Here is a 21,305-nt window from a genome sequence, read left to right on the forward strand (position 1 = left end):
ATTGTGTTACGAGAAGGGACGCTTGCATTACGATGAATAATAAACTGACGGCGGAAATCTCACTGAACAGCGGTTACGGATTCGTCAGTTCGCACCAAACTGTCATACGCGTACATGCGTTAGTCTAGCGTCCACGGCTCCATTTAAACGATTAAAATGTAAATGGTATGAACAAAGGAAACGTCAGACACGTCCCTCTCCCACCACGGACGTCCGAGCACAACCCACTTCAAAAACATCCGGTTCCCGTGAATGACCCTTTTAAATCTTATACTGATGTAAGTTTTCCTTGAACATTATTCAATCTTAAATATTTATCTTCTTTTAAACCTTTTTCTTAAAGGTTCTTTCCTTTCTCTAGAAGATAATTTTTCTTTTCAGATTACCAAAGAAGTTGTAAAATTTACTTCATTAATTCTATTTAGATGATCGTAAATTATTCTCGTTTTTTTTTCATTGAGTCGATTACGTATTCTTTTTCTCTATAAATTTCCTTGACAAAAAATTTTTATTATTTTCATACTTTGGTACCAATATTTTTCTTTCTTTTCTAAAAAGTTTTTTAATTTCCTTGATTTTTTAATGCTAAAGTTGCTACCTCGTAAAGACATTCAGGTTTTGTAACCCGAGTTTTAATGTCTGAATTCCGCGTTGTAAGAAATCGATTTCCGATTGTAAAGGTTTTTGGTTCGTTGGAAACCCATTTAGATTTTTTCCCCCAATTTTCTGAACATATTTTAATATTTTATTATTACTGATTATTTCGCCTGAATATTTAACATTAATACGACCTTAATTTTCCTGAATTTTGAATAAATTTCTGTTAAATTTTTCATTATTTCGGTTTTTTTTTTGCAAATGATATTTTCAATCCAGTTCTTTCAGCGCTTTCCTTCAATTTTTCGATTTGTTTTTGGATTATATAAAGTAATCAGGAAAGAATTTTAGATCATATGTAAAAGCAAAATACTCAATTGATATTCCTTTGTTCTTTTTACAATTCTTGTGACTGAAAGTTTTAGGTTTTCAATTTATTTTCCTATTTATAAATTATTTTATCTAACAAACTTTTCAACAAAAGTTACGAGAGACCATCGATTTATTTCACAACGGTTTCAAGTTTTGTAAGGTTTGTAAATCTGTTACTAAAAAATTTACTTTTAAAAATATCTTTCTTAAGGTCCTATAAATAATAATATTCGTAATTTAGGAATACTAATCCATCTCTTTAAAAGTATTAACTACGGAATTTCAGAATACTGAAAGGTAAGATTTTTCCTGAAATCGACAAAATGTGAAATTCATGTTTAAATTTCGTATTTTCTAAACAATACTTCTCAACATCAACAATTGTAATCATATATATTGATATACGAACTTCCCGGCATACATCCACTTTTTATTCTCATTTTCAAATCAGGTAAATCACAACGAAGAATTTTAAAGTTAGATAAAAACTAATAATAAAAAGTGTTTTATTATTTAATTACTAACTTCGCGTAAAAAATTCGATATAACAGAAAAAAACGAAACCGGAAAAATAATTTCATACAAATATTTTAAGATTTACATTATAAAGGGAATTCTAAAAATAAAACCTCTTTAGCCTTTCTGTGCAAGAAGACCTATTTTATTTTCCGTACGCTTAACTATTTCACAGTCAAAAGAGCACTAATAAATTTTAGAGTACAACTCATTACACACGTTAAATAACAAGTACACCCTACAAACAAGGACGTTTCAACTCTATCACTGTATGTGGCCTATAAGTCTGTCTCTTCTTTTAACTATATTTTTCCAAATGGTTCTTTCTTCATCTATTTGCCGCAATACCTCTTCATTTGTTACTTTATCCACCCATTTGATTTATAACATTCTCCTATAGCACCGCATTTCAAAAGCTTCTAATCTTTTCTTCTCAGATACTCCGATCGTCCAAGCTTCACTTCCATATAAAGCGACACTCCAAATATACATTTCAAAAATCTTTTCCTGACATTAAAATTAATTTTTGATGTAAACAAATTATATTTCTTACTGATGGCTCGTTTAGATTGTGCTATTCGGCATTTTATATTGCTCCTGCTTTGTCCATCTTTATTAATTCTACTTCCCAAATATCAAAATTCTTCTACCTCCATAATCTTTTCTCCTCCTATTTTCACATTCAGTGGTCCATCTTTGTTATTTCTAATACGTTTCATTACTTTTGTTTTGTACTTGTTTATTTTCATGCGATAGTTCTTGCGTAGAACTTCATCCATGCCGTTCATTGTTTCCTCTAAATCCTTTTTACTGTCGACTAGAATTACTATATCATCAGCAAATCGTAGCATCTCTATCTTTTCACCCTGTACTGTTACTCAGAATCTAAATTTTTCTTTAACATCATTAACTGCTAGTTCCATGTAAAGATAAAAAAGTAACGGAGATAGAGAACATCCTTGTTGGACTCCCTTTCTTATTACGGCTTCTTTCTTATGTTCTTCAATTGTTACTGTTGCTGTTTGGTTCCTGTACATGTTAGCAATTGTTCTTCTATCTCTGTATTTGAACCCTAATTTTTTTGAAATGCTGAATGCCTTTTCTAGGTCTATAAACGCCAAGTATGTTGGTTTGTTTAATCTTCCTTCTACTATTAATCTGAGGCCTAAAATTGCTTCCCTTGTCCCTATACTTTTCCTGAAACCAAATTTGTCTTCTCCTAACACTTCTTCCACTCTCCTCTCAATTCTTCTGTATAGAATTCTAGTTAAGATTTTTGATGCATGAGTTAGTTAAACTAATTGTTCTATATTCTTCACATTTATCTGCCCCTGCTTTCTTTGGTATCATGACTATAACACTTTTTTTGAAGTCTGGCGGAACTTCCCCTTTTTTATAAATATTACACATCAGCTTGTATAATCTATCAATCGCTTCCTCACCTGCACTGCGCAGTAATTCTACATGTATTCCGTCTATTCCAGGAGCCTTTTGGCATTTAAATTTTTTAATGCTCTCTTAAATTCAGATCTCAGTATTGTTTCTCCCATTTCATCCTCCTCAACACTAATACAGCATATATAAATTGTAATAATATTCGTCATGTAGTTTTGAAGATTTTCGACTTCCAAAATTGTATACATGAATGGTATTTTCATAATGCTTAATCCCAAAACACAAAAGAAATTTTATCAACATACCGGTGTTGCAGAGGAACGACCCCTTTTATCACCTGCAGACTTCGCTTCGTTCTCCATTTACCCAGAGGGCTCCGTCCTCTGGACCTCCGCATTATGATTATGAAAATAATACTGATAAGAATTAATTAAAGTATTCAGCCTTTATAGAAAGCTGAAGTAGAAACTAAATTACAAAAAAGCAGAATAATATTAGCTTCGGTATCTAAAACACACACACCTTTGAGGACGAAAAATTCATAACTTACTTCTTTGCCATTGTGGCAAAAATATAATAATGAAGTAAAAGGTTAATTAATTTCTTCCTTAATCTTTAAATCCTTAAATAAATCGTTAATCTTTAAATTACAACTTCTTCCTTAGGGGTGAAGAAATACGATTATTTTTAATATTTTAACTTTCAAGGAAGATACGACCACTGTACGTAGCTTTAAACCTTCCATGGTATAATACGAATGTATCTTAAAATTTGAAAGCAGTCAGATCGGCTGGTTCTATGACCGTTGATTGCGATTGATGGAGTAGATTTTTTGTTTGTCCTGTACAAATAAAAATCTTCTTCATCTTTATATAATGGTATAAATTTTTTTACGTATATTTAATTCTATTGTTTTTTTAATATTATTCATTCCAATGATTTAAATTATTCGTTTAAACCCAGATCACACAATGGTAAAAACTCATAGTTCATAGTTCATGAATTCAATTCATTAAAGCTTCAACTGGCATATTTTCAGTACTACATAAATATATTTTTTTTCGAGATGAATTATAACTAATATCCCTCTCAGTTATGAGAGGAAACATGGGTAAGTATCTGGTAACCAGATATTTTTTGTTATCCCGAACAAACAAAAATTCTCTCCATCGTTACATAATATTATAGATATACACTAGCAGATTATCCGTCTCGGGCTCCCCGCGCGATACTTGAATTTTAAACATATTTATTGGATGTATTGGAGTGATACTTTTGCTTATTATGTTGCTATGTTTAAAAGATGATGTCAGAAAAACTCTTGTTCTTATGACTCATAATCATCATTCATCATCGTAGTTACTTGCGGTTCCCAAAAAAAAGGTCCATCCAAGCCCAGTGCTTTTAAAAATCTACAAATAAATACTAAAAACTTCTTAATCGCAGGTTATTTACAGAATTTATATTCATAAATATTTATATAACAAACTATATAAATAATAAAAAAACTAATAACAAAAAATTAATATATACAGATTGTCCCATATAAAACGCAACCCATCAATCACTCATCCATGAAATTTCAAAAGTCAAGCTTACTCCCTTACTCGTTACTGAAATGGACTCGTCCAACATCTGAACATTGCGTCGACGCAGTAGAACACTACCTATAGTAACAACGATGCAATCATAACGTTCAGCGTATTGCTAGAGACAAGATGGTGTTTTCGCTAGATGAACGTGTTTTCATTGTTGAGTCGTACTTCAGTACGAAATCAGTGTTTGCAGTGCAAGATTTGTTTCGCCATAAGTACCCAGATAAACCAGCTCCTAACAAAACCAGTATTAAGGTCAGTCGCAAAATTTTGAGAGACCGGTTCTGTCAATAACAAGGAATACAAAAGATCTGCGTCAGTGTTGAATACAGATACAGTCACTGAACTCAAAGACCGATTACTCGCCTCGCCAAATAAATCGATCAGACGTTTGTCTGCTGAAATTAATTTGTCTAAATCAACTGTTCATCGAGTGACCAAACAATTACAATTACGACCTTATCGCATTCAAACGTTTCATCGACTTCTTGAGACCGACAAAGAAAAACGATTACAATATTGTCAACGGTTCCGTCGATTTCTGCGTGAGGGAAATAACGTTATGGATTAGTTATTTTTCACAGATGAAGCACGGTTTCGTTTGGATGGCTACGTAAACAGCCAGAAGAGTAGAATTTGGAGTGCTGAATATCCCCAAGTTTATAACGAAAAATTGTTACGCGGAAGAAAATAATCGGTCCTATTTTTTTCGAGTATACCATTAATGCAGAATACGATATCAGGATATTTTATTTCAGTTCATTGCACTCTTAGAGCGACATCGCACTACGCAGTTTCAACTTCTGATTTCGTCGAGGAATTCTTCGGTAATCGTGTTATCGGTCGAGGCTTGCGGCGACCAAGATCTCCAGATTTGACTGCGGTGGATTTTTTTCTACGGGGTTACCTCAAAGAAAAAGCCTACAGCAACAAACTATGAACTCTTGAACAATTTACATTCAATATTGAACAAGCTGTATTAAATATCCAGCCACAAACTTTGAAAAAAGTTGCAAGAAACGCTGTAAAAAAATTGAAGCTTGTATTCAAGAAGATGGCGGCCACTTCAAACATTTACTCTAAATGGATGGTAATAATAAAAATTACATTTACATTTACACATGCCTTTTTATTATTTCAATACCTACCAATATAAGGTTGGGTTGCGTTTTATATGGGACACTCTGTATTTTAAGTAATAAGTTTGAGCTATTAACGTGTCGTTGACAGTTATCTTTTCAATTGACATGTTTATTCACCTGTTGACTCATAAAATATCATATGAATACTTTTTTCTTAAATGTTTATAAACGATCGGTAGGAAGAAGCAACATACCGATAAATAAAGAACCAGAGGAAACAACATGCTTACATGATGATGCCCGTCAAACATACATAAGATTTTTTCTTAAATGTTTATAAACAATAAATGACATTAATAATAAATTTAAATTAAATTAATAAATTTTACTACCGTAATCCATTCATTCAATATCGATTGATATAAAACACAAATATATTCGACAGAAATAAATCGATACTGAAAATACTACACCTTAAAATCAAAATTTCGCAAAATCCTTTCTAAGTGCACGCCTACTTAAAGATACGAAGGTACCCTGAAAATTTCTCTACCTATAATAGTTTTAGCTGTAAGTTGATTATGAATCAGTCAGTCAGGACATTCAGTTATAAATATAGAGATTTAATTAAAACATATTTGTAAAATATATTAAAATATATGTTAGTTAACTAATTCGTTTTTATTATTGTCTTGTATAACTACAGATATTAGTAACAATTTCGCAATGGAACTTATTTAAATTAAATCAAGACGAAATAGCTTTGGTGGTAAAGTTTCCAAAAACACATTCTTGGGATATTGATAGATATATTGATGTATTAAAGAAAATAGAAGAAACATTTCCTGAAAAAGAAAACAGGGAAGTATTAGTTTGTATTTTAATTTATATATATATTTATATTGATTGATCTTTACAAATTTATGTTAATTTTTCTCAAAATAATTAGAAAACCCTATTTGTTCAGTAGTCAATTTAAAATTTTATTTTATTACGACTTAAGTACGCATTTTTCCCGAAAAAAATATTTTTGTGTTTTAAACAATTTTTCATAAAATCTCAGTGAGATAACGGTTTGAAACCACTTTTATTCAATTTCTAATTTCAATACGCGGACGCATCAAATATATTCCTTAATTTGTAGCGCTAGAATTTTAGTACGGTTTAATTTCATAGAGGGAGTAGAAAGAAAGGCCAAATATTTTGCAAGCCGAAAGTCACTAACGAACAGTTTGTAACCAACTTTATATGAACTCTTTTTTGTTATTTTTTTTTACTATAGAATCACCTTCCGAGAGATTGCTTTGCAATGTTGAATCGTTGTTAATATATACATTTTTAATTAACTATAAACAAGATTTCCAACCTGTACTGTTTACTGTATTGTACTGCACTGTCATAACTCTTTTCTGTAAAGTATTTGAAATTATGACTTTTACCTGGTCGCCATTTTTGTTATCGTATTATTTTAGATATTTATTTACCTTTCTATTCAAGGCGTCAATGTTAGCGAGGATTTTATGAAATTAATTGCGATTTCTGACAGCGCCGACGCACGATGCTAGATTTGAATACATCAGTCCTCTATTTCTACCACACCGAATTTTTTACGGTGTTTTGCTAATTATATTTTTTTGTATATTGTTCAGCTACCGTTTTTATAGTACAAATAGTTTTTAAATGATTGAATGTTTGATTCACATAATTTCTAAGCAGGTTTTCAATTCCCGGATATACCATTCGTTCAATAAAATTATTATATCCTGCATTAAAATAATAATTTTTTAAAAGCATTAAAGTATGCGCAATTCAATCTGGCCTTGTCACCAAAAAAAAAAGCGTTTCTTCCTTTCTTGGCAATAATCACTGATGACCCGCTGTTGAAGCAGTATACAACCTACATTATGTTTACATCAGGTGAACAGGCATACTCTCCCAGTTTCAATACGGACCCAACAGATAAGTACCGGACTTTTAATTATATTATCAACATGAAACTCGCGTTTTTATTTACTCGAGTCTACAGAAATATTGTGGTTGACTTCTACCCCATCTACACAAAATCGGACTGATGCTAGACTCTTTGCTTAACCATAAATGAAGAATATTTTTTCCAAAATGGTAATTTGTAACTGGCACTAAATATATTTTGGCATAAATATTTAAAATATGTAAGTCTCTCCTTGGAGAAAGACCATCTGGTTCGAGGATCCATTCGTAAAATCATATCCTGTCCCTGTTCACATTAATGCAGGCTATATTGAAGTGCCGTGTTCCTGTAAATACAAAACAGCATTATTTGAATTTGTAAACTAAACGCAGGAAATTTTACGGTAGCCGATGAAATGCAAAACTCAGACTAGATGATGTTGTTTAATTGATGACCAGGCAAGATACACAAGATACACAGGCAAGTCTTGATGAGGCTGGAAGGACCCCGATGGGTAGCCGTAACTGGCAAGACAGGGGGGCAGTCTACTGCCACGACACACTGACATTCCTGCGCAAAGCCTAACGGCAGAGGCCGGGGATGTTGGGGGTGTTTAAAAAAGGATGAATAAGAAAAAGGCAAGATACACAACCGAATGAATGCGTATAGCTTGGACGAGTACGAACAAACATTGGTTGTACGACTAACATTGTATGTTAATATCATATAAATACTATAGAATGAAATGTAGTAGAAATAACAAAGATGGACCACTGAATGTGAAAATAGGAGGAGAAAAGATTATGGAGGTAGAAGAATTTTGTTATTTGGGAAGTAGAATTACTAAAGATGGACGAAGCAGGAGCGATATAAAATGCCGAATAGCACAAGCTAAACGAGCCTTCAGTAAGAAATATAATTTGTTTACATCAAAAATTAATTTAAATGTCAGGAAAAGATTTTTGAAAGTGTATGTTTGGAGTGTCGCTTTATATGGAAGTGAAACTTGGACAATCGGAGTATCTGAGAAGAAAAGGTTAGAAGCTTTTGAAATGTGGTGCTATAGGAGAATGTTAAAAATCAGATGGGTGGATAAAGTGACAAATGAGGAGGTATTACGGCAAATAGATGAAGAAAGAAGCATTTGGAAAAATATACTTAAAAGAAGAGACAGACTTATAGGCCACATACTAAGGCATCCTGGAATAGTCGCTTTAATTTTGGAAGGACAGGTAGAAGGGAAAAATTGTGTAGGCAGGCCACGTTTGGAATATGTAAAACAAATTGTTAGGGATGTAGGATGTAGAGGGTATACTGAAATGAAACGACTAGCACTAGATAGGGAATCTTGGAGAGCTGCATCAAACCAGTCAAATGACTGAAGACAAAAAAAAAAAAAATACTATAGAAAATATACAAATATAATAAAATCATGAAAATTATTAACTGAAATATTACTACTCGATTACACCTTTGTTAATTAATAACTTTTCTAGACGCAAAACGAAACACTAACATATATACCGAACTAGCGTACCCCGTCGCGACTTCGCTTACAATGTAGATGTAGGTTTACTAGCAATGCTTTTTTAATAGTAAATATATTTTTTTATAAATAAAAAATATTAAATCAACAATATTATATTTAGATTTTCATTAAATCCTGATAAAATTGTAAATAAAGTTTTTATGAAAAATACTGAAGGAATACACGATAAAGAATGAATTGTTGCCCAAAACTTAAATAAAGGCAAACAAAAAAGGAAGATGAGAAAATTGAACAATATTTGCTAGACCAATCCACTTTATGAATGAATTAAAATAGTTCAATATAAAATTCCAATATAGATAAAAAAAAAATTTATTAAAATCCCAAATCTAGCATCCCCATCGCGGCTTCGCCCGTGCTGTATGGTTACTTGCGCTTCCCGTTACGATCAGAGGGTCATGGCCAGCTTCGGTTTCCCTTCCCGTTTTCTCCCGTTTCTCCTTCCTTCTCCCGTTTCTCTTTCCCATACTTCTCTTACCCCTTCCTCTTTTCCCCTTCCTCTTTTCCCCATTTCCCTTTCCCATATCCCCTTCCTCTTTTCTTTTTCCTCTTTTCCCTTTCTATTTTCTTTTCCCCGTTTTCCCCTTTTTTCTTCTTCGCTTTTACCTTTTTCAATTTTTCCCTTTCTCCCTTCTTAACCACGCGTAAATCGGTCCAGTAGTTTTTTAGTCTATAGCGGACACACATATCGGAAACATTGGAATGGAATCGTAAAATATTTAGTACAGCGTACGTTTCTTTTACGTCCAACAGACAGCACTGTTAACACGAAATTTTGTTTTTTATCGATTAGAACTCCTTAAAATCAAAATTTCACAAAATCCTTTTTTAGTGCACGCCTACTTAAAGACACAAAGTTACCCTAAAAATTTCAAGTCTCTACCTATAATAGTTTTAGTTGTACGTTGATTATGAGTCAATGATTCAGTTAGGACATTCTCTTTTATATAAGATTTTATATACATATATATATAATATCAACGTACGGAATTATTCATTTGGATGACGGATTTCAAAGTTGTCTGTTTTGCCCTTTTATTTAATAATTAAATGCTTAATATCGTAAATTACAAGAATTTTAATTAAAATTATGTGCAGAAAATTGAGAGGCGAGAGGATGAAATGTTATGAGAAGACCAATTTGGTTTCAGGAAAAGTATAGGGATAAGGAAAGTAACTTTAGCACTCCGAATAATAATACAAAGAAGATTGAAAGAAAACAACAACATACATGGTATTTATAGACATAGAAAAGGGATTTGATTAACGTAGACTGAAATAAAGTGTTTAGCATTTTATAAAGTTTAAGGTTCATGGAAAGAGAAGAATTGCTAATATTTAAAAGAACCAAAATGCAACAGTTATAATCGAAGAGCATAAGAAAGAAACGGTAATAAAAAAGGACTTCGAGAAGGATGTTTCCCCGTTACTTTTTTAATTTTAACGTAAAATCTGCTGTTAATGATGTTAAAGAACGATTTAGATCCGGAGTAACAGTATAACGTGAAAAGATAAAAATACTACGATTTGCTGATGATATATTAATTCTACCGGAGAGTAAAATATTTAGAAGAAACAATAAATGATATCGATGAAGTCCTTCGCAAGAACTACCGCATAAAAATAAACACGTACTAAACGAAAGTAATAAAATGTAGTAGAAATAAAATAGATTGACCACTAAATATAAAAATAGGACTAGAAAAAACTAGGGAGACAGAAGAATTCTGTTATTTGGGAAGTAGAATTACTAAACATGGACGAAGCAAGAGCAATATAAAATGCCGAATAGCACAGGCGAAACGAGCTTTCAATCAGAAAAATAATTTCCTTAGATCAAAAATTAAACAGCAAGAACGCATTTCTGAAATTATCTATTTGGAGTGCAGCTTTATATGGAAGTGAAACTTGAACGATCGTTATACCAAAAAGAAAAGATTGGATGCTTGTAAAATGTGGTGCTGTAGAAGAATGTTAAAAATAAGGCGGGTGGATAAAGTGACAAATGATGAGGAACTGCGGAAAATTGATGAAGAAAGAAGCATTTAGAAAAAATATAGCTAAAAGAAGAAACAGACCAATAGACCACATTTTAAGACATCCTGGAATAGTCGCTTTGATATTGGAGGGAGAGGTAAATGGGAAAAATTGTGCAGGAAGGCAACGTTCAGAATATGTAAAACAAATTGTTAGGGATGTAGGATGTAGGGGGTATACCGAAATGAAACGACTGGCACTAAATATGGGATAAAAAAAAGACCAAAAAAAAACAAGTATTTTATACAGGTTCCTCTTCACAAAGGAATATAAATAAATAACTTTCATATTTCATTTCACATGTTTTAGTCATTTAAATATATTCTTAGATAATAAAATCTGTGGATGTTTTACAAGCATAATGCAACATTATCATAGAAATATTATTATTTTTAATGAGCAATAAAATTTATATTTTACATTTTATATACAGATTATTAATGGTGACAATGTTAGGAGGTCGTACGTGGCAGGAGTTTAGACCTTTCTATGAAAAACTTGATCCTATAAAATTTAAAACAAGCGAAGCAATCATTTCAATGCTCATGCAACCAATTTTATTCAATTTTTTTCAAATTATTCCAAGTTGGATTGAAAAATATAATTTGAGGGATCAACCACTTACCGAAACCTGTCATTTCTTTGCACTACAAGATATTTCAGTATATTGCATCCGAGCGTAAGTATGTTGTTATTATTTAATGAAAAAGTTTATTATGTTTAATTATAAAACTTATATATACATATATATATATATATTTTTTTTTTAATTTTTGCACCACCACATGAGAAAAACTTACGAGAATATATAACTTCATGAAAATCCTAAATGGTTAACAAAGTAGGTACTTAAAACAAGCCACAAATATCTTGAGGGGATAAATTATTAAGCCAATTTTCAATCGTAACCAAGAAAGAAAATTCCTTTTGACAGCTTTGATGTAGATATCCTTTGCTATTCCATACTGTGTTGGCGTATTCCAAATTGCAGCAAACTAATGCTTTATACAGTATTAACCAAGATTTGATATTACGAAAAAGCTTAGCAATCCGCTTTATTAATCCAAGGCCACACTTGGGCCTCACTAATTATTTACATGGATATTTAAAAAAAGCCAGCTGTACAACAATACCCGAAATTATCTAACGAATTTTTCTCTATTTATCACAAAATTCTCAGTTGCGCAAGAATAAACAAACAACTGTACTATTCTAATGAAACTTATCAAAGTTGTTTTCTTCCCATTCAGCGGCATATGATTTTCAAAAATCAATTCTCTTAAAGAAACAGATTAGCAATTGATAAATTTAATATCCACAACAAAAACTTCGTATATATTATGAGAAAAATCATTTATAAGAAGTAAAAAAATAACAGTCCATCCTTACTCCGAAGTGGAAGAACCTTCGATGGTGATTGCGGTTGCCACTTCCTCCCTTCCGAATCTAGTTCATGTTGGTTTTACCGGAGATCCTCTTCAACATGTAAACAACAAAAATCTTCAAAATCATCCAAACTCAATTGTCTCAGTCAGGATTCCACCGATGCCAATGTCACAAATGACATTCCCATCGGTGCACTGCACTAACGTAATTAAACCTAGCCGATAGTTTTAATGAAGACCATATCGATTAATCTGAATTACTCTACCCACCGGAAAACGGTAAAAAGCAGCAAGCCCACCACGTAACGCCGATAGAAAAATAATAGAACAAAACCTAACTAAAAACAAAATAAAACACAAAGAAAAAATAACTACTAATACTAAGACTCTACAACCAACAAATCAAGATCACAGACCAGAAATAAAAATATACATACACTTAAACATTCACAAAACCTATCGAAAAAACAAAAATTAAAAGCAAACTGTGAGAAGAACATTAACAAAAAACTAAAAACACAAAAAGAAACATTCACATTAACCTATAAAACACAATAAACAAACAAATAATTAAACCTACATAAACCAATCGAACGTCAACCAAAAACAAACACAAAAACTATCATAAAGAAATTAGAAAATTACTAACACATAAATTCGATACAAGAAATAAAACAAAACATAAACAAAAAGATAAAAGTATAATACATAACCCAAACATAAACACTAAAGCGAAAGAAAACTAGACAATAATAGATAAACTCATAAACAACAAAAGAATTTAAATAAAAATGAACACAAACATATTCATAAAACATTAAAAAACTTTCAATGAAAAATAAAACTAAATTGAACAAAAAAATCAAATACCTAATCAAAACGAAACGAGAAACAAAATATTGTACATTTATCTGGCGACAAAGAATGACTCGCGCACGCTTGTACGCAGGAAACTAGTCCGATCAGCAGTCATGCTCGGCCGGTTTCCCCACACGGGTCCAATTAGGTTAAGTCAGTGATCCCTCATTCATTTTGAACAAGAATTCTATAACATGATAATCATCTTTCCCACAAAAGGAGAACAATTCCACTTCTTTGAATGTCTTTACCACATGCCCCAATCGAAAACAATGATAACAGTAAGTCACTTTAATATAATCTGACCCAACGTGAGGTCCACAAAAATTTTATCTTTCCAAATAAATAACCTCCGCAATTCCTTGTCACATTCAATAAAGTAATGCAGCACGAAGTATGATCTGAAAAAGGTTTTGGAATTCACGAAACGTATATTCGTGTTCTAGACACGTACATCATTCATAAAACCTGCCTCACCTAGCTCTCGCAGAACGTCATATACTATAATACGAGATCACTGTGACTTAACAGCAATACACTTATTATTATACTAATTAACCGCCTCGTTCTGCTAAATATTTCTCTCTATATCGTTTGCCACCTTCCTTACACCCTTTGGGCTTTCTTTGACTCTGACAATCCGTAATGCTTGCTTCCTCGCCAGAAACTTCTTAACATCACCTTTAGATACTGCAGGGGTTACACCAACTGGCTTTTCAATCAACAGTAATTTCGGTTGCAACGGAGCCCGAACAACATCGGAAACCTTCGAGTAAAAACAGCGTCGGCAAAGAATCAACTTTCCCCCGCTCACTCAACCTAGCTCTAAAACCCCTGTAGCCGATCGTTGCTCTTCACAGTCAGTAAGTCCAAGAAACGCAGCTTACTAAGGCAAGACTGTATGTAATAGGAATTTTTTCTTCGTAATATTTCTCGTGTTACTGACGAACTCTTTCACCTCAACAAATATGTCATTTAACATATCTACGCGTTCAGTAACCACCAATTTCGAGCATCTCCAATTCCTTAAGGTTGGCAGCCTCAGCCTTTTTGGCCAAGAGGGGCGGCAAGGCTTGCCTCTCATGACCTACAGATGGACCGAACATTTCTTCACAGCATTCATAGAATTTCTCCTACATCAGAATCTGGACTCCATTCCCCTCCGCAGTTACTGATATCGTCGCCTTAGCAGTCCCAGCCTCCGGCACGTTACCCTATCAACATTCCTAGATCGTTGCTGTCGACCTGACGTACCAGCCTCTTTGACAGTTTCGAAATCTGGTAACCCGCTCCTGCCCACCACTGTTTCGTGAACCTTTTTTAATGCTTTCCTTTTGCAAGACAAGACTCCTCCTTTTGTCATCACGTGTTTCTGTTTCCTTGGCCTCCTGGACCACTCGTTATTTGGCCTTTTTTTCTTTCCACCGAAACTCCCTCTCCATACACCTGGACTGCCTGTGTGCCTCTGCTTCTTCTCGTCGCACCTTCCATTCGTGCTTCCGCTGCTCCACAGCTTTCTTATCAACAACCCATTCTCTCACCTTGTGAGACACTTCAGTATCATCCTGGTCACTCATACACATAATAGATAACAGAGTACGATAGAAAAGAAAGAAACAGAACAACTAAATAATAATAATCTATATAAGCAAAAATAAATCAATCAACGAAAACTATTCAGTATAAATATAAATAAAACAACAGCCTATGGGTAAACCAATATGGACGCCTTTGCTAATGTAAAAACAAATAACGAAAGTAAACAGTAAATAACTAACTATAAAACAATAAAACCAAAAATAAAATCGACTTCAAAACAATAACGAAATATCGAGCTCAAAAGAAAAACAAAACTCAGAAAGACAAAATCCCTGGAGAGTGACCTACGCACACAACAAAAACTGGATAACCGAATGGTACCTAATCAAAAACCTAAAATAAAAATTAACAAAAACAAAACAAAACCCAAATTAAATACTAAACCGTACACTAGATCAGTAACAAAACACCTAACAGCACAAACCAAAAATCTAAAAATACGATAAAAATACCACTAATAACTCTGTGTGTTATCCTGCTCTCTTGGTCTAACTCAACAATCAAATATTACTCAGCTCAGACCACAAAAATACCTATAATATTTCAACTGTCCAAAACCCATCCGATCTCAGCGGTATTACCCGTTGAACCATAATTACTATCCAAGGTTAGAGCCTTGAAATAATATAGATTTGACATCTGAGACTGATCCTGCAAACAATAGGCTAAACGTTTATTATTAAAATAATCTCATAAACAGTTTATCACCAAGCCGTTTGGAAACTTCTGAAATAACATAATGCGTAATATAAAATATTAATAATGGCTTCATTGAATATAGTTGTACCATTCAATTAAGTAACAAAATACATTAACAAAAACAGTGAATAACCATTATAAATCATAGAAGAAATTTTTATTAAAGTATTATAGAGAAAGCTGTAAAATACATGCTCAATTAAACGCCTGGTCGAGTTGAGCACAAGAAAAGAACGTACAGCTACTTTTTAACAAGAAAAGAATTCTTTAAATTTTAAATAGTAAAAGTCGAATAATAACCTATAATTTAAGATAATAATTAACAATGTAATACTATGTTCTAAATAGTAGTAAAAAAAAAAAAAACAGAATAATATTTTTAGGTTCCGCTAACATAAACTATTTCTTTTTAAATTTATAATTGTACAACTACAATTCCATAAAAAAATTTGCAAATTTAAGTTTTAAATAATTGTAGTCGATGTAAAAATAAGTAAAAGACTTAAATCCACATTAAGAAAAAAATAATAACAAAATTTAATTTTAGTAAACATTTTTTAACTGTTGCAGAAAAATCATTGTAAAAAGAATCTGTGTTATTTTTGGTTTAAAATTTATCCGATGCAGTTTTGTAACAAGATATTTATATTTTAATTCCTATTGATATTTTTATAATAATATTACTTCTTTTTTAATTATCTTTTTAACAATGATTTTTCATTAAAATAAAAATGTATATATATAAAACAAAAACTCAAATATGTTATATGGTACTAAAATAAATTAACCGTTGGTTGGTCATTTCACCTATAACTAATTTTACACAAAAGGTGATAATTTATTTATTATTTTTTTTTTAAAGCATTTAATAATATATTTCTCAAATTTTAATATATTTTATAAATTTTTCTGTAATTTCAAAAATCCCTTTTCATATGTTTTTATTTTTTTGTTTTCAATTGATATATATATAATTTAATGTTTCAGTCAACTTTTAACACAAGAAACTTATAATTTGCTTAATATATGGTGCGAGAATAAAATTTATGAAGATTGGAGTAGAGATACAATAATTGTATTTACCGAATGGGTTTTAAGATTATATAAATATGATAAACCTTTAATAATATTTCTACTAAAAAATGGTTCCAAGGCCATCAATGTATTACATGAAAAGACAATTGACACGGACACAAATCAACCACTTATCTCTCTGGAGGAAATGGATATTGTAATAAACGACTGTAGAAAAGCAGAAAATTGTATGACGCATGGTATCTCAGCTTTAATATATTTACGAAGCAGTGTTAAACTGAAAGCAATTTCGTTTCAAACTCTTAGGTCATCATTTACAACTGGATCTTTTCTATATAAATACACAATATTAGATATTCTAAATTTTCCAAAAACATTATATGATGACGTAATATATACGCATTTCGTCCGTAGAATGATAAAAATGATAGAAACTACATATCGATACAAAACCGAACACGACAAGATAGAAGAAGTTCAGAAAATAATGACAGAAGCAAAAAATGGAAGTAGAAGTTCTTTAGAAATGTTTTTCATTTTACATATGTACCCAACACCCGAAAACTTTAAGAACATGGTTTCGTTAATGCAGGATCCTTCATTTAATGAGGTAATTATACATATTAATATTAAGTATTACTATTATGGTTGTTATTATTATTATTATTCCGCGGCCTTACGAGTCACTACGGCGTATCGGATAGTTTCCGAGTCTGCAGTACTGGTGGTCGCCGGCGTCATACCCATTGCTATTTCGGCAAGGGAGCGCCAGGCGACCTACAGGAGGCGACGGGCAGCCGAAGACCGGACATCCATTGGTAACGAGGAACGCACTCGCATATTTCTCGCATGGCAAGAGATCTAGGACCCCGTGGATGGAGCAGCGGCATGGAAAGGTGGAGTACTACATGACCCAGTTTTTAACGGGTCACGGGTACTTCCGCGTTTACCTCTATACAGAAAACGCCGTCCTCCGACTGCCTGTATTGCTCCGGTGTAAAGGACGACACCAAGCAGACCGTTTTCAAATGTGCTCGGAGGGCGGCAGATCGAGATATAGTAGAGGCGGATATCGGAGCATTGAGCCCACACAACGTAATTGCGATTATGGTCCGTAACCTGAGCAGCTGGGAGAGTGTAGCCCGATTCGTCGGCAACATTTTCAGGACCAAGAAGGGTGACCTGGATACTCCTGAAAATTAGGTAGCGTCCTTTTCAGGCTAGTATAAGAGGACTCGACAGGAAATAATGTATTAAACGGTTCTGGGTAGAGCCTTGGTAGAAAGGGGGGTGGTTTTAGTCGGTAGGGTGGTAATGGTGATTGGATAACACCATCAGTGGGAGCATGAAACTCCGTGCGTAAATGCATTTCCAACTCTCCAGGCATAAAAAAAAAATATTATTATTATTATTACTCAGAAAACACTAACTAGGGCGTGGATTTTGTCTTTTAAAAATGGCCGTCTTATAAATATGCTTAAAACAAGGATTCATGACAAGGAAAATAACCCGGGGGTCATTTTCCAACTAAAAGGTCAATTATAAGGTTTTTATTCTAATTAAAAGGTTTTCTCACTGGTAATGTGAAAGAAGAAAGCACGTTGATTAATTACAAATAATAGGGACTGACTTGCTTATCCGATCCGTGTCATCCGATCATTTGAAACCACTTACTACGTCTGTATTTATTACAATGGTTTACTCTTTAAATTGCTTAATTTTAATTACACTGCAAGACTTTAATCGAATTTTAACTTATGTACTCGAAAATATATTTTCTAGTCGTTATTCGGCTGGATGGTTTTCAATTATATATTTAATTATATATATATATATATATATATATATAATATAATATATAATATACAATTATATATAAATATGAAACTGGCATTCCCATCGCAGCTTCGCCCGCGCTATATGGTTATTTGTCTTTCCCGTCATGGTCAGGGAATGATTGGCCGGTTAGTACTTTCTTCGCCCCCCTTTCCGTCCAACCATAAGGCTCAACCCCCTTGACCACCCCCGTTGGTCAATTAAACTCTTTCTTATGAAAATAATAATGATAAATAAAACGTATAGTCTGGTCAATTTATAAAACTAACAAGGTACTTTAATTTTTTTCCAATCAACAGTTTAGTCAATAACAGGACCCATTACTTAGATTTAAAATCACCCTTCGCGGTTTGCTCGGGAAATAAATAATTAGAATTAAAAATATAATATACCGTGAAAGTTTTGTTAAACCAGCCAGTACAGGTTCAAGAGCAGTTGAAAAAACGGCAAAAATATTAAAAAAATAAATGCTTTTTTACATTTTAATACAGAATGATTCAAAGAAACAGGAAATTTAAAAAATTAAATAACGTTAATTAAAAATTTTTTTAGAAAATGAAATTTATTTAATGTAATTGTACAAATGTTACCATTTTAGGATACATACATTTTAGTTTAATTTTAAAGATGACATCTTGCAGGTGACCTCCTCTTCTACGTAAACACTCACGAAGTCTCTTCGTTAAATTGTTCATGGTTTGATGAACAATTTCTTCTCGGATCTTTGTCTTCAGTTTCCGTTGTAGCAGGTCTACTGTGGAACACTTTGCTGTTAAGGTGACCCCACAAAAAGTAATCGCAAGCTGAGAGATCAGGCGATCTGGGAGGCCATCTAGTGTCACCATTTCGTGAAACGATACGTTGTCCAAACAATCGGCGTACAGTTGCCATTGATATTCGTGCAGTATGTGACGTTGCTCCGTCTTGTTTAAACCAGGCTGTGTTAAGAATCGGTGGAAATCTCTTTTGTTGTTCACAACAAAGGTTTCAAGCACAACTACGTAATGAGCTGACGTCACTGTAATCGCAAGACCGTTTTCATCCTCAAAAAAATAAGGGCCTATAACACCATAAGATGACATAGCACACCACACGGTCACTTTCTGGCTATGCAACGGACGCTGGTGTAGCTGCATAGGATTTTCTTGTGCCCGGTATCTGAAATTTTGCTTGTTAACAAATCCACTGAGGTGGAAATGCCCTTGATCTGACATCCACAGTTCGTGAACAAACTTTTCGTTATCATTTATCTTCTGAAGCATTACATTACAGAATCGTGCTCGCACAACTGCATCGTTCGGTTTCAGTTCCTGGACGATCTGCAACTTGTATGGATGGTATTGCAAGTCCTTCACTAACATTCTTTGAACACTTGAACTTAAGATGGTGAGATATGACGGATTCACCGATGTAGACTTCGTGTGACAGCATCTTGTAAACCTTGAACATTCTGGGGTGTACTGACGGTTAGCTCACGGCCTGGAGGTTTCTTTTTCATTGCCGAACCAGTTTCCTCAAAATTAGATATCCATGTTTTAATTGAATGTGTTGATGGAACACGGTCGTGCCGTCCCAGAAAATTTAATGGCGGCGAAATTCTCTACATGCTCCCTCCACACTGTCATTGTTTTTGTAAAACGTTTTGATAGTAAATGCACGTTGCGCAACACTCCATGACAACTAAATGGCAGGTTAGGTTTGAGAGGCTGGCGCCACTTATAAAGTGGTACCAATCGCCCACGGCTACAATACAACTTTCAAAATTTCCCGTTTCTTTGAATCACTCTGTATATAAAAATACCAAAAATCTGAAAATTGTTTTAGATATTTATCTCAAAGTATTTTCAAACTGAAATTTAGTGAATATTTTGTTTATTATAATTAGAAATGGGCAAATTTTGCAATCATTATTCGTGATTCTTTTACCTTACTTCACAATTTCCACTGTCGAATTTTAAATAATTTAGATACTGGTTTTTAATTACGTAAATCAAAAAAAGCTGAAGTCTTTATTTTTAACAAACAAATTCAAACAATCGTAAATTTTAATATTACCCAATTTTAAGTCTTTTAACTTTGAATTTCAAAAAAATTGAAATTTAATTTTAGATATTCACATGAAGATTGCCATAAGTCAGGTTAATATCTTAATTTTTTAACGAAAAATTAAAAAAAATAATAATAGATTTTATCGTTACTCCATTTAAAATTTTTATACTAGGGATATCAAAAAATCCTTTCTTTGTGTGCTTTTTTTTTAATCACCGGGACCACCGTATTACTTCAGAGGATGAGATGAATGACAGTTTTTGTAGCGTGTGAAAATACCATGCTTGACCGGGATTTGAACCCGGGACCTACGGGTGAAAGTCGAGACGTTACCACTCGAGCCACAGAAGCCGGCCATAGTGTGAGCTTCCCCCATAAGAAGAACGTGTATACAAACCTTTATTAATTTATGTTCAGCTATTATTATCAGTGTTGATTATGAATCGCTCAGCACATGTTTTTAATGTATAGATTGACTCAATGGGATAGGAAATTCCTTATTCTATTGCCACTAATTTACATATTTATTTCCCCATTCACTTGTTTTTTCCAGACCCTCCCTATACGTCCCTATGGAAGATGACTCTAAGGAGTGTGTGGAGGCCACAATAAAAAAAATTATTATTGTAAAATTGGTATATATAAGTAATTAGCTACTTCTATATATTACATATATATATGTATTATTAATATCAAATTCATTTATCATTTAATTGTATAATAATAAATTATACAGTGTCCCATATAAAACGCAACCCAATCTTAAATTGG

The 21,305-nt window shown here is 32.8% G+C and overlaps 1 protein-coding gene across 1 annotated transcript in view; it reads left to right on the forward strand.

The window, feature by feature from the left end:
- The window catches only part of LOC142333697 (uncharacterized), a 36,446-nt gene that overhangs the window by 9,670 nt on the left and 5,471 nt on the right, over positions 1 to 21,305 (forward strand). Inside the window, exons 3-5 of the mRNA XM_075381125.1 lie at positions 6,264 to 6,414; positions 11,503 to 11,752; positions 16,602 to 17,259. Coding sequence (XP_075237240.1) covers positions 6,264 to 6,414; positions 11,503 to 11,752; positions 16,602 to 17,259 — 1,059 coding nt within the window. The remainder of the gene's footprint in view (positions 1 to 6,263; positions 6,415 to 11,502; positions 11,753 to 16,601; positions 17,260 to 21,305) is intronic.

The sequence above is a fragment of the Lycorma delicatula genome, chromosome 13, assembly GCF_047948215.1.
Source record: "Lycorma delicatula isolate Av1 chromosome 13, ASM4794821v1, whole genome shotgun sequence".
Lineage (NCBI taxonomy): Eukaryota > Metazoa > Arthropoda > Insecta > Hemiptera > Fulgoridae > Lycorma > Lycorma delicatula.